The sequence below is a fragment of the Symphalangus syndactylus genome, chromosome 19, assembly GCF_028878055.3.
Source record: "Symphalangus syndactylus isolate Jambi chromosome 19, NHGRI_mSymSyn1-v2.1_pri, whole genome shotgun sequence".
NCBI classification, from domain to species: domain Eukaryota; kingdom Metazoa; phylum Chordata; class Mammalia; order Primates; family Hylobatidae; genus Symphalangus; species Symphalangus syndactylus.
Genome location: NC_072434.2, coordinates 42455137 through 42478220, shown reverse-complemented (window position 1 = coordinate 42478220; position 23084 = coordinate 42455137). Strand labels below are relative to the sequence as shown.

At 53.5% G+C, this 23084-nt stretch overlaps 2 protein-coding genes across 14 annotated transcripts in view; one reads left to right on the top strand and one right to left on the bottom strand.

Moving 5' to 3' along the window:
• The first annotated feature begins 1320 nt into the window (after positions 1 to 1320).
• Positions 1321 to 23084, top strand: part of ECHDC2 (enoyl-CoA hydratase domain containing 2) — a 35510-nt gene continuing 13746 nt past the window's right edge. For 4 of the 13 annotated variants that reach the window (XM_055235269.2, XM_055235267.2, XM_055235260.2 and 1 more), the window contains exons 1-3: positions 1322 to 1953; positions 19429 to 19496; positions 19566 to 19653. In XM_055235269.2, coding sequence (XP_055091244.1) covers positions 1833 to 1953; positions 19429 to 19496; positions 19566 to 19653 — 277 coding nt within the window. In that variant the 5' untranslated portion in view covers positions 1322 to 1832. The other 9 variants (XM_055235258.2, XM_063613849.1, XM_055235257.2 and 6 more) reach the window with 8 other exon arrangements.
• On the bottom strand, positions 2751 to 3641 carry LOC129458890 (translation machinery-associated protein 7-like). The gene has a single exon (XM_055235276.2). It carries the CDS (start codon positions 3099 to 3101, stop codon positions 2910 to 2912), a length of 192 nt encoding a protein of 63 aa, XP_055091251.1. The 5' UTR covers positions 3102 to 3641; the 3' UTR covers positions 2751 to 2909.

The window sequence follows — 23084 nt, the reverse complement described above, 5'->3', positions numbered from 1 at the left end:
ATGCCTTAACCCTAAAGAGGCCTAGAAGAGCCGTGGCAAGATGAGGGCCTTATAGCCCTATCTTACCCATATGGACAGGCACCCCCCCATGCGTCCGTTTATAGGCTCTCCACAAGGGTCGCATTCCATTCCCAGAGTTATGAACATCTGCTTTTCTGGGATAGGGAATCTTGGTGATGTGAAACCTCCCTGACTGCACGTCCATTCATAGGCTCTCTGCAGGGGGAAGCACATCAAGCACTGTTGGCTCGTTCTGGCAGTCCCACCTGGCATTGTCTTTACACAATCCTGCACGTAATTTTGTATTTACAATAATCAGGAGCATTTCATCTTTTATTCCGTTGCAATAGTTTCAGGGGGTCTCCCTACATTTACCCGTGTAATGACAAACATGCACATGTACCCCTGGAGCCTGAAAGGAAAGTAGAAGAAGGAAACAAATAAACTACCCAATCAGGACTCAGTTATTTTCAGCCAACTGGGACTGAAATGTAAATCCTTTATTTGCATATGTAGACCTATTTGAGAGCTAGAGAGGAAACTTCCTGTTTAAGCCAGTTCCCCTCTACTCCAGAATGTGGTGCAATTTACACCAGAGGCAGTGTCTCCCCAATCTGCAGATTACTTTTGGTTTTTAAGAAAATAGGCCATCTTGTCCCAGCTGCCGGGGAGACTGAGACAGAAGAGTGGAGTGAACCCGGGAGGCGGAGCTTGCAGTGAGCTGAGATCATGCCACTGCACTCCAGCCTGGGTGACAGAGCAAGACTCCATCTCAAAAAAAAAAAAAAAAAAGAAAAGAAAATAGGCTGGGTGCAGTGGCTCACACCTATAATCCCAGCACTTCACAAGGCCAACATCAGCGGATCACCTCAGGTCAAGAGTCTGAGACCAGCCTGGCCAACATAGTGAAACCCTGTCTCTACTAAAAATACAAAAATTAGCCGAGCATGGTGGTGCATGCCTGTATTCCTAGCTACTTGGGAGGCTGAGGCAGGAGAATCACTTGAACCCAGGAGACGGAGGGTGCAGCAAGCCAAGATCTTGGCACTCCAGCCTGGGCAACAAAACGAGACTCTGTCTCAAAAAAAAAAAAAAAAAAAAAAAAAAAAAAAAAGGCTGGGCGCGGTGGCTCATGCCTGTAATCCCAGCACTTTGGGAGGCCGAGGCGGGCAGATCATGAGGTCAAGAAATCAAGACCATCCTGGCCAACATGGTGAAACCCCGTCTCTACTAAAAATACAAAAATTACCTGGGCATGGTGACGCACACCTGTAGTCCCAGCTACTTGGGAGGTTGAGGCATGAGAATCGCTTGAACCCAGAGGCGGAGGTTACAGTGAGCCAAGATCAAGGCACTGCACTCCAGCCTGGGCGACACAGCTAGACTCCGTCTCAAAAAAAAAAAAAAAAGTGAGGCGCAAATGGGAGGTGAAGCAGTGAAGTTTGCGAGTGTAGACACGCTCAAGGGACTCCTTAAATGTCATTTCATTTAAAAAATGAAATTGAGCATATGTGCAAGCAAGGTTCACACACCCCATTTAATCTTCACACCACCACAGGGTAGTCACTATTATCCCCATTTTACAGGATTAAAACACTGACGCTGGGAGGTTGACAGGGTTACCCCAAATCACACAGAGGAGCTGGGCTTCCCCCGACCTCCTCCGCTCAAGTCTCCCTGCCCCCAGGAGGTGCGGAAGGAGGCAACAGACGCTTGGCCCATAGGTGGAGCAATTGGCGAAGGCTTCGCCCGCCGCCGGAACTGCGAGCTCTCAGCGGGAGCCGAGACGGTGCAGGGCCGGAGAAGCACCTTCACTCCCAGCCTGCGCCCGGATGCTGCGCGTTCTGTGCCTCCTGCGCCCCTGGAGGCCCCTTCGGGCCCGCGGCTGCGCTTCCGACGGGGCGGCCAGGGGCTCCGAGATCCAAGTGCGCGCCCTGGCGGGTCCGGACCAAGGTAAATGCGCAGTCCCGGGGCGCGCGCATGACGCGACTGGGACTAGGCCGGGTCCGGAGGCAGCTGGGGGCACGCAGGTGGGCCGCTCAGTGCGTTGAAGGATTCGATCCCCAGTCCCTCCCTCCCAGTTCTAGGCGCCCCAAACCGCTCCAGGCCCGAGAGGTGGGCGGCCGCCTTAGTGGCTTCCGACTCTAGCTGGGGGCGGGGGGCCTCTGGCAACCTCGGTCTCTTCAAACCTTTGGGGTCTTCCGACTGTGTGGAAGGGGAAGCGGGGTCCGCACGGGTAGGACTGGGTCCCGCGGCCCCCAGGCCAGGAGCGTTCAAGTGCGCGTTCCCCTCCCCCGCCAAGGGTCCCGGCCCGGTTCGGGGGCGGAGGCAGCGGAGCCAGTCCCAGTGCCCAGTGCGGCAGCGGTCAGAGTGAGAAGGGTGCTTCTCCAGCCGCGCCCCGCCCTGGGCCGCTAGCGAACCTTTGCGTCCTTCTGGCTCCAGGGAAAAGTTCGCTGTTTCTCCGCCTTTTGGCCAAGATCAAGGGTAGTATGGAGCGGGGGCGGGGGTTGGGGACAAAGTTCGCGGGTCACTGGCAGAAAACACCTCCGATCGCGTGTTGCGTTTTTGTTGTTGTTGTTGTTTGGACTTCTGGAGCATTCAGTGGTGCTGATAACGCTCCTCAGTCCTCTGCTCGTAACCATCAGGGCTAGGCGCTTCTCCTGCCTTGGGTCTCCTCCCCCCATCTCATCCCGTCTCCTGCATTTGATACACAGATGGCATTGTACTGTACATTTCGTTGTATTGCTTCCTTTTTTTTTTTTTACAAAAGTTTATTCTTAAATGTACAACAGCTCCAAGACAACACTTAATTCCAGCTATAGGTGGCAAAAGATGTTATGGCAGGGAATAGAGGGGTTTAAATACGGATGAAATAAAGGGTCACCATCTCCGTAGGCACAAGGAACAGCTTACTTTTTGCCAGATTTCTTAATTCCACTTGTGGCTAAGGGCCTCTTCCCCGTGGCCTTCGATTTTAGCTCCTCGAGTTTCTTCTGCTTCTCCTTTTGTTTCTGCTTGAAAGCCTTATCTTCCTCGTCCATCTCCTTGGCCTGCTTCTTGGGCTGTTTCAGTGGCTTCTTGCCACCTTCGTGGCCGGACATGGCGCCTGCCGCCCCTTCCCCAGCAGTATTGCTTCCTTTTTACCGGCTTGACACCAAGTTTGAAGGGGGGCTTTGCCATAAAATCCAGTTCCTTGCTGCCTGCTGTTGCCCACTGTTCCCAAGTGTGCATCTACCACTTTCAGTGGACACGGACAGGCCACCTAGTGTCCCACTGCACCGCTTGGTGAGAATTTCCTTGAACGGTTGATATTGCTGAACCTTATACCCCCAATCTCATGCTTAGTTCACTACCCAACTGGCAACAGCTCTTGAGACAGTCAAGATTATTCTCCCCACTTTACAGATTAAAAACCTGAGGCACAGAAGGTTAAGTTATTTGAACCAGGTCTGATTTCAAAGCCTGTGTTCTCAACCATTAGGTAATCACCGGCTCTTCTAGTAATTCAGTGACTCAAAATACAGACTTGTACATCTGCAAACACAAAATTGTCATGGGTTAAAGACCTTTAGGTTCACTTGCAAATATCGGGAATCATTTTTCCAAACAAGAATGACAAGTATCAGCAGATTAAGCCTCTGCCCCTGCCAGAGGGCTCAAAGGGCAGGAAAAGTCAGTGAGAGAAGGAGAGACAGAAACCAAGATGACAGTGCGGAGGAGGCATGGGGACGAGATCACACAAGGAACCCTCACAGGGAATGAGTTGGGGTCATTTGATGTTCATATTAGAAGCTGCGGGTTCCGCCTTCCACTGGGGCTGATGGCACAAGAGCACTGTTATATTTTACCTGCTGCCCTTGAGCTTGAGGTTGGGTGGTAAACCACTCTTCACTGTTCTTAGCAGCTTTATTTCTCATAGAGTCATGTGTTGCTTAACAACGGGACTACATTCTGAGAAATGGATTATTAGGTGATTGTGGTCATTGTGGGAGCATCACAGAGTGCACCTACACAGTCCTAGATGGGGTAGCCTACTGCACACTGAGGCTACGTGGTGTATAGCCTGTTGCTCCTAGAATACAAACCTGGACAGCATGGTACTGGGCTGAATACTGTAGGCAACTGTAACACAATGGTAAATGTGTATCTGAACATAGAAAAGACACAGTATAATACAGTCTAAAAGATTTTTTAAATAGTACACCTGTATTGGGCAGTTACCATAAATGGAGCTTGCGGGACTGGAAGCTGCACTGGGTGAGTCAGCGAGTGAATGGTGAGTGAATGTGAAGGCCTAGGACAGCAGGGACTGGTTTGGCACCAGGGACTGTTTTCATGAAAGACAGTTTTTCCACGGACTTGCGGGGGGCCAGATGGTTTGGGGATGAAACTGTTCCACCTCAGATGATCAGGCATTAGATTCTCATAAGGAGCTCGCAACAACCTAGATCCCTCACATGCACAGTTCACAATAGGGTTCTCACTCCTATGAGATTCTGATGCCACCACTGATCTGATAGGAGGTGGAACTCAGGTGGTAATTCAAGCCATGGGGAGCTGCTGTAAATACAGATGAGGCTGCTCACCTCCTGCTGTGTGGCCCAGTTCCTAGCAGGCCACAGACTGGGATGGGTCCACAGCCCGGGGGTGGGGGACCCCTGGCCTAGGACATTACTGTACACTACTGTAGACTCTATAACACTGTACACCTAGGCTACACTAAATTTGCTTTACAAATGTTTCTTTCTTCAATGATAAATTAACCTTAGCTTACTGTTTTTACTTTATAAACTTTTCAATTTTTTCAACTTTTGACTCTTTTGTAGTAACAACTTAAAACACAAACACATTGTACAGCTGTACAAAAAATGTTTTCTTCTTTAGATCCTTATTTTATAAGCTTTTAAAAATTTTAATTCTTAAACTTTTTTTGTTAAAAACAAAGACACAGGCACACACACGAGCCTAGGCCTGCCACTGTCTTCCACCTCCACATCTTGTCCCACTGGAAGGTCTTCAGGGGTGATAACATGCATGGAGCTGTCATCTCCTATGATAACAATCAGGAATACCTACTGAAGGACCTGCCTGAGGCTGTGTTACACTGAACTTTTTTCTTTTTTTTTTTTTTTAAATAAGTAGGAGTACACATGGCCCAGGCCAGGTACAGTGGCTCACCTGGCTCACTCTTGTAATCCCAGAACTTTGAGAGGGTGAGGCAGGCAGATTGCTTTAGCCCAGGAGTTTGAGACCAGCCTGGGAAACATGGTGAAACCCCTTCTCTGCAAAAAAATACAAAAATTATCCAAGTATGGTTGTGCATACCTGTAGCCCCTGCTACTCAGGAGGCTGAGGTGGGAGGATGGCTTGAGCCAGGGAGGTCAAGGCTGTCCAATATGAAGGATTCCTGATATTTGCAAGTGAGCCCAAAGGTCTTTAACCCATGAGCGAGCCATGATCGTGTTACTGCACTCCAGCCTGGGCAACAGAGTTAAGACCCTGTCTCAAAAAAATTAAAAATAAAAAGTAGGAGTATACTCTAAAATAATGGTAAAAATAATATTGTAAATATGTAAACCCAAAACATAGTAATTTATTATCATTATCAAGTATTATGTTGTGGGCCTAATTGTATGTGCTGTGCTTTTGTATCACTGGTAAAGCCGGCTAGTTTACACCAGCCTCACCACCAGCATATGAGTGTTGCATTGCGCTATGATGTTACGACAGCTATAGTGTCACTAGGCAATAGGAATTTTTCAGCTCCATTACAGTCTGATGGGACTTGTATGTCTTATATGTGGTCTGTAGCTGACTAACTAAAACATCATCATGCTGCCCATGACTGTAATTAATGGCTGTCCTTCAACTCCTTAGCTGCACTAAGGTTCTCCACCACAAGCTGACCTTTCCATCCTCCCTCCTCTACCCATGGGCTCATTTGAAGGTGTGTTACCTCTGTGTTTTGCCCTAGCTGTGCCCTGACTTGGCTCCTCTTCCTTCCTTTCTGCCTATGGAAATCTTTTTGGAACTCCCCTGCTCTGCTGCCCCATCCCCCACACTGTCCTTTTATGTTTCATGTGTCTGAACTTGTCTCTCTTCTAGGCTGTTAGCTCTTTGAGAGTCAGGATTGCCAGCTGGGTCCAGCTGTTATTTGAGCAAATCCTCTTTGTTTCGGGCGTCAGTTTCCTCTTCTGTATAGTAAAGGTTGTTAAATCAGTTGTTCTCCACACTACCCTCCAGTGGTTTCTTTTTTTTTTTTTTTCTTTGAGATGGTCTCACTCTGTTGCCCAGGCCGGAGTGCAGTGGTATGATTTCGGCCCACTGCAGCCTCCGCCTCCTGGGTTCAAACGATTCTTTGCCCCAGCCTCCCAAGTAGCTGGGATTATAGGCGTGTGCCACCACGCCTGGCTAATTTTTGTCTTTTTAGTCAAGACAGGGTTTCACCATTTTGGTCAGGCTGGTCTTGAACTCCTGACTCAGGTGATCCACCCGCCTCGGCCTCCCAAAGTGCTGGGATTACAGGCGTGAGCCACCACGCCCGGCCCTTCCAGTGCTTTCTGTTGACTTCTACCCACACCACCTCGCCTGTGACCCAAGCCATCTGGACAGAAGTGATCGTAGGTCAGCTGCTCAGTGGTATGGTAAGTTTGGTAAGAGTGGGAAGGGTGCAGCACCGCCCCGTCCCCGCTGCTGGGGCCAGAAGGGCAATGTTCCCAGCATTGGGGCTAGACTAAGAACACAGGGACCTTGGCTGATTACTCTCCATTTCTCCAGGACCTGGCATGTGGTAGTGCAAATTAAATGTTGCACAATTGAATGTTGGCAGCCAAAGACACCCTGCCTGGCTCCTGGGGGGCTCCCAGCTTAAAGTTCAGACACTGTATTAGGTCCAAGACTTGCCCTAGTATCTGGGCGTTTTACACAAACTCTGGTTAGACACTTCAGTGCATTATCTCTTTTTAATCCTAACAATAACCTTTTTATTATTTCTCTTACAGATCAGGAAATTGAAGGCCAGAAGGGTAAAGTGGTTTGCCCAAGGCCATGGGGGTGGTGTGTGGCTGAGTTGTGGCTTGAGCTAAGGGCTGTTAAGAGTTGGCAGTCAGTATTCCGAGACGGAGATGTAGATGGAGACAGGAGATGAAGCTGAAAGACAAGAGACAGTCAGCCACAGAGAATGGAAGGAAAGAACAGGAAAGCAGAGAGAGAAGTGTCTGCCAGTCCTAGGACACCACGGCTATATCAGCTTTCTATTACTACCTAACAAATGATCACAAACTTTCATACTCAAAGTCACACACATTTATCATTTTTTAGTTTCTGTATGTCAGAAGTCAAGGCACAACCTAGCAGAGTTCTCTGCTTCAGGTCTTGCCAGGCTGGGCTGCAGTCAGGAGTTGTCCAGGGCTGTGGTCTCATCCCAGGCTCGACGGGAAAGATCTGCTTCCAAGGTCGTCAGGTTGTTGAGACCTGAATTCACCTCCTATGGTTGTTGGACTGAAGTCCTGTTCTCTTGCTGATTGTTGGCCGGGGGTCACTCTCAGCAATTAGAGGTTGCCCGCAGTTCTTTGCTACTTGACCCTCTCCTTAGGCCCATGAGTGTCTCTAATAAGACAGAGCCTTTTATATACTATAACCGAATTACAGAAGTCACATTACCTTTGCCATATAACTTAACCTAATCTTGGGAGTGACATTGTATAACCTTTGCTGTATACTATTGCTTAGAAGCAATTCACAGGTCCCACCCACATGCAAGGGAGGGGATTATTCAGGATATAAACATGGCCACTCTGGGGACCTTGGATCTAGACTGCTCTGAAGTTTGTGGGGGTCAGGGTCCTTGACTCCTCCTGATCTGGCATCTCTCTATCCACTGCAGTCTCCCTTCTCCAGAGTTGCCCCATTTTCTCTCCTGGAGCACTGGTGCTGGAAGCGACCTTATGGCCATCTGCACACTTCCCTGGAGCCTCCAGACCTGCTGGGCTCTAAGAGCTCTTTGCAGGTTTCTGGGGAGGCTAAGGAAGTCCAGTTTGCCTGAATGTTACAGTTCTTTGCCCCTAGCCATAGTTCTGTAATTCCCGACTGAACACCCTGTCCGTTGAGAGCCCAGAAGCTTTCATTGGCCTTTCTGTGTCTCTGATCAGCTTACACTGAGAATGCCAACTTCATAAACACTGCTTGTTCACAGACAAAGCCGAGGACCCTGGGAGATAATAATAAGGGTCTTTGAAGGCCAAAGGGTTGGGAAACACTCCTCTGGGCACCTCCTGGATTTCAGCCCTGGGAAGACCTGAAATGTCCATCCTGATATTTCGTAGGAGGAGAAACAGCCTAGAAGGGATGATAAGGGTGTGAGCTCCTTCCCAGAGCCCATCTCTCTTCCCCAGACCCTGACTAGATGGTGGGGGTGAATTGGGGCCAGAGTGGGTGCAAGAGTCAGATTGCAGGGGCCTTGTGGTCGGTATTAAGGAGTTGAACTTTATTTTGAGGAAAAGAAGGGGGAAGGGGAGGGGTGTGGTCGGATTGGGGTAAGAAAGATGACTGTGACCCAAGTGTGGGAACGAATGTATGTGTGCTGGGAGGGAGCAAGACTGAGGACTCAAGGGCCAGGTGGGTGATCCGAGGGATGCAGGAAAGAGCCTATGCCAGGTTAGTGGCTGTGAGAAGCAGTGTGAGCTGAGAGGCCTGAGATCTCTTTAAGAGGTTGGATTAGCAGGCCTCAGTGACTGAGTGCATTTTGTAGGTGAGGTAAGAGCGAGGTGACAGGATCAACTTCTGGGTTGATAGCAAGGTCATTGGCTCACCAATGGAGCAGGACATATCAGTTGAGATATCAAGTAGGCATTTGGCTATTCAGGCCTGGGGTGCAGAGGAGAGCTCTGGGCTCCTGGGCACACACAGGAGCCCTGGGTGTACAGGGGGCGGGCGTGTGTGAGCTGTGGAAGGGAGGTCCCTCCTGCCTCAGCTTATCCTGCTCTCCCTCCGCCTGAACTCCTCCAGTTCTGGAAGGCACCCTGCAGTCCCACACCTGGGCCCTCTTCTCTGCTGCTCCCTCTGCCTGCAACAGGCTTCTCTCCTGGACTGTCCCCTTCCCTGCACCTTGCCAACATGCATGCACACACACAGGCACTCATGCACACACTCACATACGCACCCATGCATACACACTTACATGCATACATGCACTCTTACATCTTTTGCCTGGCCAATTCCTACTCTCCTGTCAGCTCTTAGCTTAAAGGCCACTTCCTCCTCTGAGAACTCATTGCTGACCTTCTATACTAGGGCTCCCCTCTGCCCACTGGAGGCCCCTTACCTGTTTGTCCTTTTTCTCCAAGTTCTCCTCACAAATATTAATTATTTAATGTCTGTCTTCCCTGCTGGGCTGTAGGTTCCATGAGGACGGGCCTTGAGTCTGTCCTGGTCTCTGGAATCATGGTGTCTAGTAGAGGCCAGCACACAGCAAATATATAAATGTACAAATAAGTGAATGAAGAGAATCTGATTGGCCTTAAGGAACTTACGCACTTAAAATAATTGGGCAGAAGAGAAGCAGTGAAGGAGTGCAGAGGCATCACCTGAAAGGTAGGAGGAAGGAGAATGGGGGCCTGCCAAAGCCAAGGCAGATACGTGTCGTTATGCATCTGTGTAAACCCACAGAGTGTACACCACCAAGAGCGAACCCCAATGTACGCTAGGGCCCCCGGGTGGCGACAGTGCATCAGCGTAGGTTCGTCAGTTGCAACACACGTGCCTCTCTCTGTTGGGGGATGGGGATTGCGGAAGGGGCTATGCCTGTGTAGGGACAGGGAGTATATGTGAACTATATTGAATTGTATTTTCCACTCCATTTTGCTGTGACCCTAAAACTGATCTAAGAAAATCATCTATTTATAAACAAATACATATTCTTCTAAGAAGCCAAAGCAGAAAACGATCAAGCGGAGTGTGTTAATGTCAGTAGAGGTTTTTGCCACCACGAGGTTGAGGCAAGGAGAGAAACGTGTCCCTTGGTTAGTGATGTGGCTATATTCATCACTTTAATGAGAATAATGTCTGCTGAGTGACGGGGCTGGAACCTAGATTGGAGAAGGTTTGAGCGAATGGAAGGTAAGGAAGTGACTAAATGAGTATAGAAAACTAGCAAGAAGCTTGGCTGTTGCTGGTGAAAGAATATTACACAAGTAGGGCCAGGGTTACTGTCTTGCTAAACAGGACAGAACACCAAGCCTCTGTATTTAGTTGCTAATTTCTTTTTTTTTTTTATTATACTTTAGGTTTTAGGGTACATGTGCACAATGTGCAGGTTTGTTACATATGTATCCATGTGCCATGTTGGTGTGCTGCACCCATTAACTCGTCATTTAGCATTAGGTATATCTCCTAATGCTGTCCATCCCCCCTCCCCCCACCCCACAACAGTCCCCGGAGTGTGATTAGTTGCTAATTTCTTTTTTTTTTTTTTTTTTTGTTTTGTTTTTTTTTTTTTTTTTCACTTGCACGCATGCTTTATTCATGTTTAAATAAAACCACGAAAACTGCAAAAAAAAAAAGTAACACCAAAAATGTGATGAAGCATCAAAAGCACGTGGAACCTGCTACCGCCACTGTGAACACCAGTCATAGCCTTTTATTCTAGGAATAATAACTAGGGCAAAGCTTTCTTCACAAAAGAAATCAAACACAGAGAAATCTGGGCTCCCTGTATAGAGCAGCAGGATAGATGGATTGTAGTGCTGTTGACTGAGATGACATTGACACTGCAATTGTGCCTTCCTGAGGAAGACATCCAGTCCCCTATTCAAGTAATTGGCACCCACACCAACATTTTGTTCATGTCATATTTAGGAATCCAGAGGCCTCATTTCAAAAAAAATTTTTTTGAAACAGGGTCTTACTGTGTTGCCCAGGCTGGAGAGCAGCGGCACAGTCTCGGCTCACTGCAGCCTCGACCTCCTGGGCTCAAGCGATCCTCCCACCTCAGCCTCCCGAGTAGCTGGGGCTACAGCCATGTGCAACCATGCCCAGCTAATTTTTAAACTTTTCTGTAGAGACGGGGTCTCCCTATGTTACCCAGACTGGCCTCAAATTCCTGGGCTTAAGTGATTTTCCTGCCTCAGCCTCCCAAAGTGCTGAGATTACAAGCACGAGCCACTGTGCCCGGCTTCCAGAGGCCTCATTTTACAAATGCAGGAACAGAGACTCAGAGAGGTGAAGGACTTCTCAGGTCCACACAGTGAATTAAGCCCAAGTCTTCTGGCTTCTAGGAAAGATTTCTTTATTCTTTTTTTTTTTTTTTTTTTTTTTTTTTTTTTTTTTTTTGGCAAATAAATAGCTCAGATTTATTTTGTTTCATTATAGTTTTGTTTTTTCCTTCAATGATCAAATTCATTTTTATTATCCTAGAAATTTCCCTGAATATTCTTGTATACATCTCCTAGTCCTAAATTTTAAAAAATGAATGATACTCCGGGTTCTAATTAATTGATGAAACCTTATATGGCCATTACAAATGATGTTTTTACAAAGATTTTTAAGAATACAGAGGAATGCTTATAACATAAAGTAGCACCATGTAAATTAGGAGGAAGCCAGGCTTCCCCCTCCCACCTCCTCAAGAAAACATCTAGAAAACAGATGGGAAAGTTTCATTGTGCTATCATTGGGTAGGAAAATTAGGAATAATTTCCTATGTACTTTTCTTAACTTTCTATAAAATTTTTTTTTTTCATACAAAAACAATAAACATTTTCTAAAAATACATACAAACAAAAAGATGCATATCAAACATATTAGGAAGGTTGCACATGGGAAGTCGGGGAATAGAAATGGGGGTGGGAGTTAAAATAAATGAGAGAGGGACTTTATATGGATCAGTGATAATAACTCAATCCTCTATTTGACAAAGAAGAGGGAGAAGGAAGAGGAAGAAAAAGAAAGTGGGATAAAGGATCAGAAAGGGAGGAAAATAGAAAAAATTAGAGTATGACTCCAGGGTAGACCTGTTTTGTTGTCATTGAGTTGGTTGGTTGGTTTGTCTGTTGTATTCTTCATGTTTCGCCAAGTTGGCCAGACTGGTCTCGAACTCCTAGCCCGAAGTGATCAACCCGCCTCGCCCCCCAGAGTGCCGGGACCACAGGCGTGAGCCACCACGTCCAGCCCCCACATTGCTTCTGGCCTCCGTGGTAGACCTCCCAGACGGAGCGGCCAGGCAGAGGAGCTCCTCACTTCTACCCAGACACGGGGCGGCCGGGCAGAGGGGCTCCTCACTTCCCAGACGGGGCGGCCAGGCAGAGACACTCCTCACTTCTTCCCAGACGATAGGTGGCCGGGCAGAGACGCTCCTCACTTCCCAGACGATGGGTGGTCGGGCAGAGGCGCTCCTCACTTTCCAGACGATGGGTGGCCGGGCAGAGGCGCTCCTCACCTCCCAGACGATGGGTGGCCGGGCAGAGGCGCTCCTCACCTCCCAGACGATGGGTGGCCGGGCAGAGGCGCTCCTCACCTCCCAGACGGGGCGGCCGGGCAGAGGCGCTCCTCACTTCTTCCCGGACGGGGCGGCCGGGCAGAGGCGCTCCTCACTTCTTCCCGACGGGGCGGCCGGGTAGAGGCGCTCCTCACTTCTTCCCGGACGGGGCGGCCGGGCAGAGGCGCTCCTCCCCTCTTCCCGGACGGGGCGGCCGGGCAGAGGCGCTCCTCACTTCTTCCCGGACGGGGCGGCCGGGCAGAGGCGCTCCTCACTTCTTCCCGGACGGGGCGGCCGGGCAGAGGCGCTCCTCACTTCCCAGACGGTGGGTGGCCGGGCAGAGGCGCTCCTCACTTCCCAGACGGTGGGTGGCCGGGCAGAGGCGCTCCTCACTTCCCAGACGGTGGGTGGCCGGGCAGAGGCACTCCTCACTTCCCAGACGGTGGGTGGCCGGGCAGAGGCGCTCCTCACTTCCCAGACGGTGGGTGGCCGGGCAGAGGCGCTCCTCACTTCCCAGACGGGGCGGCCGGGCAGAGGCGCTCCTCACTTCCCAGACGGTGGGTGGCCAGGCAGAGGCGCTCCTCACTTCCCAGACGATGGGTGGCCGGGCAGAGGCACTCCTCACTTCTTCCCGGATGGGGCGGCCGGGCAGAGGCACTCCTCACTTCTTCCCAGATGGGGCGCCTGGGCAGAGGCGCTCCTCATTTCTTCCCGGACGGGGCGGCCGGGCAGAGGCGCTCCTCACTTCTTCCCGGACGGGGCGGCCAGGCAGAGGCGCTCCTCACTTCTTCCCGGACGGGGCGACCGGGCAGAGGCGCTCCTCACCTCCCAGACGGGGCGGCCGGGCAGAGGCGCTCCTCACTTCTTCCCGGACGGGGCGGCCGGGCAGAGGCGCTCCTCACTTCTTCCCGACGGGGCGGCCGGGTAGAGGCGCTCCTCACTTCTTCCCGGACGGGGCGGCCGGGCAGAGGCGCTCCTCCCCTCTTCCCGGACGGGGCGGCCGGGCAGAGGCGCTCCTCACTTCTTCCCGGACGGGGCGGCCGGGCAGAGGCGCTCCTCACTTCTTCCCGGACGGGGCGGCCGGGCAGAGGCGCTCCTCACTTCCCAGACGGTGGGTGGCCGGGCAGAGGCGCTCCTCACTTCCCAGACGATGGGTGGCCGGGCAGAGGCCCTCCTCACTTCTTCCCGGATGGGGCGGCCGGGCAGAGGCGCTCCTCACTTCTTCCCGGATGGGGCGCCCGGGCAGAGGCGCTCCTCATTTCTTCCCGGACGGGGCGGCCGGGCAGAGGCGCTCCTCACTTCCCAGACGGGGCGGCCGGGCAGAGGCGCTCCTCACTTCTTCCCGGACGGGGCGGCCGGGCAGAGGCGCTCCTCACTTCCTCCCGGACGGGGCGGCCGGGCAGAGGCGCTCCTCACTTCCTCCCGGACGGGGCGGCCAGGCAGAGGTGCTCCTCACCTCCCAGACGGGGCGGCCGGGCAGAGGCACTCCTCACTTCCCAGATGATGGGTGGCCGGGCAGAGGCGCTCCTCACTTCCCAGACGGGGTGGCCAGGCAGAGGCGCTCCTCACTTCCCAGACGGGGCGGCCGGGCAGAGGCGCTCCTCACCTCCCAGACGGTGGGTGGCCGGGCAGAGGCGCTCCTCACTTCCCAGACGATGGGCGGCCGGGCAGAGGCGCTCCTCACTTCCCAGACGGTGGGTGGCCGGGCAGAGGCGCTCCTCACTTCCCAGACGGTGGGTGGCCGGGCAGAGGCGCTCCTCACTTCCCAGACGGTGGGTGGCCGGGCAGAGGCGCTCCTCACTTCCCAGACGGGGCGGCCGGGCAGAGGCGCTCCTCACTTCCCAGACGGTGGGTGGCCGGGCAGAGGCGCTCCTCACTTCCCAGACGATGGGTGGCCGGGCAGAGGCACTCCTCACTTCTTCCCGGATGGGGCGGCCGGGCAGAGGCACTCCTCACTTCTTCCCAGATGGGGCGCCTGGGCAGAGGCGCTCCTCATTTCTTCCCGGACGGGGCGGCCGGGCAGAGGCGCTCCTCACTTCTTCCCGGACGGGGCGGCCAGGCAGAGGCGCTCCTCACTTCTTCCCGGACGGGGCGACCGGGCAGAGGCGCTCCTCACTTCCCAGACGGGGCGGCCGGGCAGAGGCGCTCCTCACTTCTTCCCGGACGGGGCGGCCGGGCAGAGGCGCTCCTCACTTCTTCCCGGACGGGGCGGCCGGGCAGAGGCGCTCCTCACTTCTTCCCGGACGGGGCGGCCGGGCAGAGGCGCTCCTCACTTCCCAGACGGTGGGTGGCCGGGCAGAGGCGCTCCTCACTTCCCAGACGATGGGTGGCCGGGCAGAGGCCCTCCTCACTTCTTCCCGGATGGGGCGGCCGGGCAGAGGCGCTCCTCACTTCTTCCCGGATGGGGCGCCCGGGCAGAGGCGCTCCTCATTTCTTCCCGGACGGGGCGGCCGGGCAGAGGCGCTCCTCACTTCCCAGACGGGGCGGCCGGGCAGAGGCGCTCCTCACTTCTTCCCGGACGGGGCGGCCGGGCAGAGGCGCTCCTCACTTCCTCCCGGACGGGGCGGCCGGGCAGAGGCGCTCCTCACTTCCTCCCGGACGGGGCGGCCGGGCAGAGGTGCTCCTCACCTCCCAGACGGGGCGGCCGGGCAGAGGCACTCCTCACTTCCCAGATGATGGGTGGCCGGGCAGAGGCGCTCCTCACTTCCCAGACGGGGTGGCCAGGCAGAGGCGCTCCTCACTTCCCAGACGGGGCGGCCGGGCAGAGGCGCTCCTCACCTCCCAGACGGTGGGTGGCCGGGCAGAGGCGCTCCTCACTTCCCAGACGATGGGCGGCCGGGCAGAGGCGCTCCTCACTTCCCAGACGGTGGGTGGCCGGGCAGAGGCGCTCCTCACTTCCCAGACGGTGGGTGGCCGGGCAGAGGCGCTCCTCACTTCCCAGACGGTGGGTGGCCGGGCAGAGGCGCTCCTCACTTCCCAGACGGGGCGGCCGGGCAGAGGCGCTCCTCACTTCCCAGACGGTGGGTGGCCAGGCAGAGGCGCTCCTCACTTCCCAGACGATGGGTGGCCGGGCAGAGGCACTCCTCACTTCTTCCCGGATGGGGCGGCCGGGCAGAGGCACTCCTCACTTCTTCCCAGATGGGGCGCCTGGGCAGAGGCGCTCCTCATTTCTTCCCGGACGGGGCGGCCGGGCAGAGGCGCTCCTCACTTCTTCCCGGACGGGGCGGCCAGGCAGAGGCGCTCCTCACTTCTTCCCGGACGGGGCGACCGGGCAGAGGCGCTCCTCACTTCCCAGACGGGGCGGCCGGGCAGAGGCGCTCCTCACTTCTTCCCGGACGGGGCGGCCGGGCAGAGGCGCTCCTCACTTCTTCCCGGACGGGGCGGCCGGGCAGAGGTGCTCCTCACTTCCCAGACGGGGCGGCCGGGCAGAGGCACTTCTCACTTCCCAGACGATGGGTGGCCGGGCAGAGGCGCTCCTCACTTCTTCCCGGATGGGGCGGCCGGGCAGAGGCGCTCCTTACTTCTTCCCGGATGGGGCGCCCGGGCAGAGGCGCTCCTCATTTCTTCCCGGACGGGGCGGCCGGGCAGAGGCACTCCTCACTTCCCAGACGGGGCGGCCGGGCAGAGGCGCTCCTCACTTCTTCCCGGACGGGGGCGGCCGGGCAGAGGTGCTCCTCACTTCTTCCCGGACGGGGCAGCCGGGCAGAGGCGCTCCTCACTTCTTCCCGGACGGGGGCGGCCGGGCAGAGGCGCTCCTCACTTCTTCCCGGACGGGGCGGCCGGGCAGAGGCGCTCCTCACTTCTTCCCGGACGGGGCAGCCGGGCAGAGGCGCTCCTCACTTCTTCCCGGACGGGGCGGCCGGGCAGAGGCGCTCCTCACTTCTTCCCGGACGGGGCGGCCGGGCAGAGGCGCTCCTCACCTCTTCCCGGATGGGGCGGCCGGGCAGAGGCGCTCCTCACCTCCCAGACGATGGGAGGCCGGGCAGAGGCGCTCCTCACCTCCCAGACGATGGGAGGCCGGGCAGAGGCGCTCCTCACTTCCCAGACGGGGTGGCCGGGCAGAGGCGCTCCTCACTTCCCAGATGGGGTGGCCGGGCAGAGGCGCTCCTCACTTCCCAGACAGGGTGGCCGGGCAGAGGCGCTCCTCACTTCCCAGACGATGGGTGGCCGGGCAGAGGTGCTCCTCACTTCCCAGACGATGGGTGGCCGGGCAGAGGCGCTCCTCACTTCCCAGACGGGGTGGCCGGGCAGAGGCGCTCCTCACCTCCCAGACGGGGTGGCCGGGCAGAGGCGCTCCTCACCTCCCAGACGGTGGGTGGCCGGGCAGAGGCGCTCCTCACCTCCCAGACGGTGGGTGGCCGGGCAGAGGCGCTCCTCACCTCCCAGACGGTGGGTGGCCGGGCAGAGGCGCTCCTCACCTCCCAGACGGTGGGTGGCCGGGCAGAGGCGCTCCTCACCTCCCAGACGGTGGGTGGCCGGGCAGAGGCGCTCCTCACCTCCCAGACGGTGGGCGGCCGGGCAGAGGCGCTCCTCACTTCCCAGACGGTGGGCGGCCGGGCATAGGCGCTCCTCACTTCCCAGACGGTGGGCGGCCGGGCAGAGGCGCTCCTCACTTCCCAGACGGTGGGCGGCCGGGCAGTGGCGCTCCTCACTTCCCAGACGGGGCGGCCGGGCAGAGGCGCTCCTCACTTCCCAGACGGGGCGGCCGGGCAGAGGCGCTCCTCACCTCCCAGACGGGGCGGCCGGGCAGAGGCGCCCCTCACCTCCCAGACGGGGCGGCCGGGCAGAGACGTTCCCCACCTTCCAGATGGGGCGGCGGCCGCGCAGGGGTTGCAATCCCAGCACCCTGGCAGGCCAAGGCAGGCGGCCGGGGGGTAGAGGCTGCCGCGAGGCCAGATCACGCCACCGCACTCCAGCCCGGGCAACACCGAGCACTGGGTGAGCAAGACTCCGTCTGTAGTCCCAGCACCACGGGAGGCTGAGGCGGGCAGAGCAGTCGGCGTCAGGAGCCGGCGACCAGCGTGGCCAAGATGGCGAACGCGTGCCTGCATCCAAAGGAGAAAAGGCAGGCAGCGGTGGCGCGCGCCGGCAGTCCCAGGCAGTCCGTGGCGCGGCCAGCAGCAAACCGAGTAGATTGCAGCGTGGGCCAGAGAGGGAAAGAAAGAAAGAAAGAAAGAAAGGAAGAAAGGAAGGAAGGAAGGAAGGAAGGAAGGAAGGAAGGAAGGAAGGAAGCAAGCAAGCAAGCAAGCAAGCAAGCAAGCAAGCCTGGGCCAGAGAGGGAAAGAAAGAAAGGAAGGAAGGAAGGAAGGAAGGAAGGAAGGAAGGAAGGAAGGAAGGAAGCAAGCTAGCCTGGGCCAGAGAGGGAAAGAAAGAAAGGAAGGAAGGAAGGAAGGAAGGAAGGAAGGAAGGAAGGAAGGAAGCTAGCCTGGGCCAGAGAGGGAAAGAAAGAAAAGAAAAGAAAAGAAAAAAAGAAAGAAAGAAAGAAAGAAAGAAAGAAAGAAAGAAAGCTAGTTGCTAATTTCTTGTGACAGAGGATCATATTGATCTGTCACCGTGGTTGTGCAGTTAGCAAAACCCAGGCTTTGAGAAAACCTATAGATCAAATGCCCCAGGCTCCTCCACAGATAATCTCTGAGGGAAAGACAGAGTTGTGGGGAGCATGTGGGGATTGTACCAGGATTTAAAAGATACATGGCAATTTTAGAAATTAGCGAGTCTAAACTATGATACCTAAGGATGCACACCTGGGTGATAAAATTATAAAGAAATGGCCAGGTGCGGTGGCTCACACCTGTAATCCCAGCACTTTGGGAGGCCGAGGTGGGTGGATTACCTGAGGTCAGGAGTTCGAGACCAGCCTGACCAACATGGAGAAACCTCGTCTCTACTAAAAATACAAAATTAGCCAGGCGTGGTGGCACATGCCTGTAATCCCAGCTACTCCGGAGGCTGAGGCAGGAGAATTGCTTGAACCTGGGAGGCAGAGGTTGTGGGGAGCCGAGGCAACAAGAGTGAAACTCTGTCTCAAAAAAAAAATTATAAAGAAATACACAGAGGTGATTACTATAAGTCAGAGCGTTACTTGTTCAGGGGGAAGGAGGGAGCTACGATTGAGTCAGGGCGTGTGGTGGGGTTTCTGAGGTGGCCGGCACAGTTCTATTTCTTTATTTGGGTGGTGGTTATAAGGGTATTTGCCTTATCATAACTCCTCAAACTCTAGAGGAAGAAGTCTGCTGTGAAGAAAAGATTGAGGCCGCATGGTGGCTCACACCTGTAATCCCAGCACTTTGGGAGGCCGAGGTGGGCAGATTGCTCGAGCTCAGGAGTTTGAGACGAGGCTGGGCCAGATGGCGAAACCTCGTCTCTACAAAAACACAAAAATCAGCCAGGTGTAATGGCGCATGCTTATAGTCCCAGCTATTTCAGGGGTTGAGGGAGGAGAATTGCTTGAGCCCAGGAGGTTGAGGCTACAGTGAGCCGTGTTTACACCACTGTACTCCAGCCTGGGTGACAGAGTTGAGACCCTGTCTTAAAAAAAAAAAAACAAAACTCTCCCCCGCCCAAAAATAAAAAAGAAAAGATGAATATGGAGGGAGCTGTAAAATTAAAGAAGGTACATGGGTGCATGTGTGCTTGTGTGTGTGTGTGTCTGTCTAACAACAGCAGAAGCAGGCAAGGGCTACTGTGGTGGTCATTCTTGTTCCTCTCCCCATTTTGCTCCACAGTTTACAAGCCCTTCCACTTTCTCTCTGAGGCAGAAAGAGCAAGGGTTTTTCTCTCCATTTTATGGTTGGGAAAATTGAGGCCCGCCTGAGTGTATGACTTGTGGCAAGTCACTCTGGTCATCTGGGGCAGAGGCTCCCCAGAGCCCAGGCCTCCTGCCTCCAGTCCCCAGCCCGCAGCCCAGGATTAGGCAGAGCCAGCTGCTTTCCCGTGGCTGCCCTGACTCCTTACAGGGATCACTGAGATTCTGATGAACAGACCTTCTGCCCGCAATGCCTTGGGGAATGTCTTTGTCAGTGAGGTAAGAAAGGGCGGGCACCAGGGTGGGCTGGGGATGGGCTGGCAGTATCTAACTGGGTGTCCTCTGTAGCTGCTGGAAAGTCTGGCCCAGCTGCGGGAGGACTGGCAGGTGCGTGTCCTGCTCTTCAGAAGTGGAGTGAAGGGCGTGTTCTGTGCAGGTAGGTTCTCTCTCCTGCCCCCATCTGGGCTCTGCAGCGTGCCCACCAGCCTCCAGGGGTTGGGGGAAACCTTAGATTAGCTCCAGCATGGGACTCATTGTTGCCATTTTACAGATGTGAATGCAGAGACTCAGGGAGGAAAATTCCATTGCCTAGGATCACATAGCTAGTAAGAGGTAGGATAGACTTTAGTTTGAACTTGGTCTCTCTAACCCTTAGATCCTAGTTATTTCGGCTATGCCATGCTTTGTTCTGACCCTTCACGGGGGAAATAAGAAAATGGAGTCCAAGACAGGTGCAGTGGCTCACATCTGTAATTCCAGCACTTTGGGAGGCTGAGGTGGGTAGACCACTTGAGGCCCGAGTTCGAGACCAGCCTCACCAACATGGTGAAACCCTTTCTCTACTAAAAAATACAAAAATTAGCTGGGTGTGGTGGCAGGCATCTGTAGTCCCAGCTACTCAGGAGGCTGAGGCAGGAGAATCTCTTGAACCCGGGAGGCAGAGGGTGCAGTGAGCTGAGGTTGCACCACTGCACTCCAGCCTGGGAAAAAAAAAAAAGAGAAAATGGAGCCCAAAGATGCTCATAAGGTCAGTGGCCAAGATGGAACTCTATGCCCTTTTGCCTACCAATAGGGTCTCATTCCCTGTCACCAAAGCCCTCCACTGTCCCTGTGTCATTTGGTCCTCACAACTGGGTAAGCACCATGAACTTGCATTTTAGAGATTGGAGGAAAAACGTACACCAGGCCCACAAGAAGCAAGTCAGCTGCCAGTAGAGCTGAGCTGAGAACAGACTCTGAGACGGTGGTCGGGGAGAGGCCGACAGGGGCCACTGTGGATCAGGAGGAGACTGTGGAGGGATGGGAAAGGGGTAGCATGATGCTCAGGAGATTTCAAGGGGAGGTGGCTCAGCCCTTAGGTCTGAGCGGTCAGGGTCAGGGTGCCCGGCCTGAGGTCTGCGCTGACAAGTGCACAGACCAGTCGGCCTGACCCAGCTGCTCTGCCTGAGGTCTTTACCCTACCCTGGCCTCTTCCTTTGGCTCCATCTCTGACCTCTGTGAAGGTCATGTCATACCTGCTCTCTCCTGTTAGCTTTGATCACTCTCCCAGCTAAGCACAGAGAAGGAAGGGGCTGCATGAGGCTCAGGTCTGCCTCAACTAGCTCTAGAATTCCTGGGCTAGTTCCTGCCCCTCTCTGAGCTTCAGTTTCCCCATCTCTCACAGAAGGGCTGGAACTAATCAAAGATTCCAAAGGCTTTCCCAGCTCTGACTTCCTGTAGTCTAGGACTGGAAGAGTCTATTTACCCCCTACTCCTGCTCACCCCTGCATCTGGCCTTTGAGGACCCCACCACGGTCACTCTTCCCGCCAAGGCGCTTACCCACCTGCATGCCACTGTATCTTGTGCTCACTTCCGTTCTCTTTTACTTGACCTTTGACCTCTCAGCCTTCTTGGACCTTGCTGACTCTGCCTGTAAAAATGCGTCAATTTTTAATTTTCTTATTACTTACATATTTTAGAAATTGTGGGCCGGGTGCAATGGCTCACGCCTGTAATCCCAACACTTTGGGAGGCCGAGGTGGGTGGATCACCTGAGGTCAGGAGTTCGAGACCAGCCTGACCAATATGGTGAAACCCCATCTCTACCAAAAATACAAAAATTAGCCGGGCATTGTGGCCAGTGCCTGTAATCCCAGCTACTCGGGAGGCTGAGACGGGAGAATTGCTTGAACCTGGGAGGTGGAGGTTACAGTGAGCTGAGATCATGCTACTGCACTCCAGCCTGGGTGACAGAGCACAACTCCATCTCAAAAAAAAAAAAAAAAAAGAAAAAGAAATTGTGGTGAAATATAAGTAACACAAAATTTACCATTTTAATTGTTTTTAAGTGTACAATTCAGAGTGGCATTAAGTACATTCACAATGTTGTGCAATGTCACCGCTATCCATTCCCAGAACTTCTTTATCATACCAAACAAACTCAGCCTGTTCAGACAATGACTCCCATTCCCCCTTCCCCTCCAGCCTGGGTAACCTCTATAGTACTTTGTCTCTATGCATTTATCTATTCTAAATACCTCATACCAGTAGAATCATATCGTATTTGTTTTTTGGTGCCTGGCTTATTTTACTTAACATGTTCTCGAGGTTCCTCCAAGTTGTGGCGAGTGTCAGAACTCCATTCCTTTCTATGGAGTAACATTCTATTGTAATGAGCAGCATCCTATTGTATATATACCACATTTTGTTTACCCAATCATCTGTTGATAGATACTTGGGTTGCTTTCACTTTTGGCCACTGTGAAGAATGTCCCCAAGTACATTGGTGTACAAGTACCATCAGCCCTCTGCATCTGCAGGTTCCGCACCCACAGACTCAACCAACCGCAGATTGAAAATGTTAATGACAAAAATAACAATGCAACAATAAAAAATGATACAGATAAAAACAACACAGTACAACAGTTTACATAGTATTTACATTGTATTAGGTATTATACGTAATCTAGAGATGATTTAGAGCAAGCTTGTCCATTGTCCAACCCTTGGCCTCTGGGCCGCCTATGGCCCAGGACGGCTTTGAATGTGGCCCAACACAAATTTGTAAACTTCTTAAGACATTATAAGATTTTTTTTTTTTGTGTGTGTGTGTGTGTGTTTTTTTTTTTAGCTCATCAGTTACCGTTAGCGTTAGTGTATTTTATATGTGTAGGCCAAGACGATTCTTCCAATGTGGCCCAGGAAAGCCAAAAGATTGGAACCCCTGGCTTAGAGTATACAGGAGGATATATGGGCATAGGTCATATTGCAAATACTACAATATTTTATACAAGGGGCTTGAGCATCCATGGATTTTTGTATCTGAGGGGTCCTGGAACCAGTCCCCCACGGATAAGGAGGGACTGTATCTGTTTGAGTCCTTGCTTTCAACTCTTTTGGGTATATACTTAGGACTAGAATTGTGTGGTAATTCTGTTTAACATTTTGGAACTGGTTTCCACAGCAGCTACATGGGTTTACACTCCCACCAGCAATGCACCAGGGTTCCATGTCTCCACATCCATGCCAACTTTTTGTTTTGTTTGTTTTAAAAGCCATTCTAATAGATGTGAGGTAGTATCTCATTGTGGTTTTGATTTGCATTTGTCTAATGACGATGATATTGAGCAACTTTTCAAGTGCTTATTGACTATCTGTATATCTCCTCTGGAGAAATGTCTATTCAAGTCCTTTTTCCTTTTTTTTTTTTTTGAGACTCTGTCACCTAGGGTGGAGCGCAGTGGCACGATCTTGGCTCACTGCAACCTCTGCCTTCTGGGCTCACGCGATTCTCCTGCCTCAGCCTCAACCTCCCTAGTAGCTGGGATTACAGGTGCCCACCAACACACCTGGCTAATTCTTGTATTTTTAGTAAAGACACTGTTTCA

Excerpts from the sequence above, each read along its gene's own strand:
- LOC129458890 (XM_055235276.2), bottom strand. The coding sequence starts at position 3,101 with ATGTCCGGCCACGAAGGTGGCAAGAAGCCACTGAAACAGCCCAAGAAG.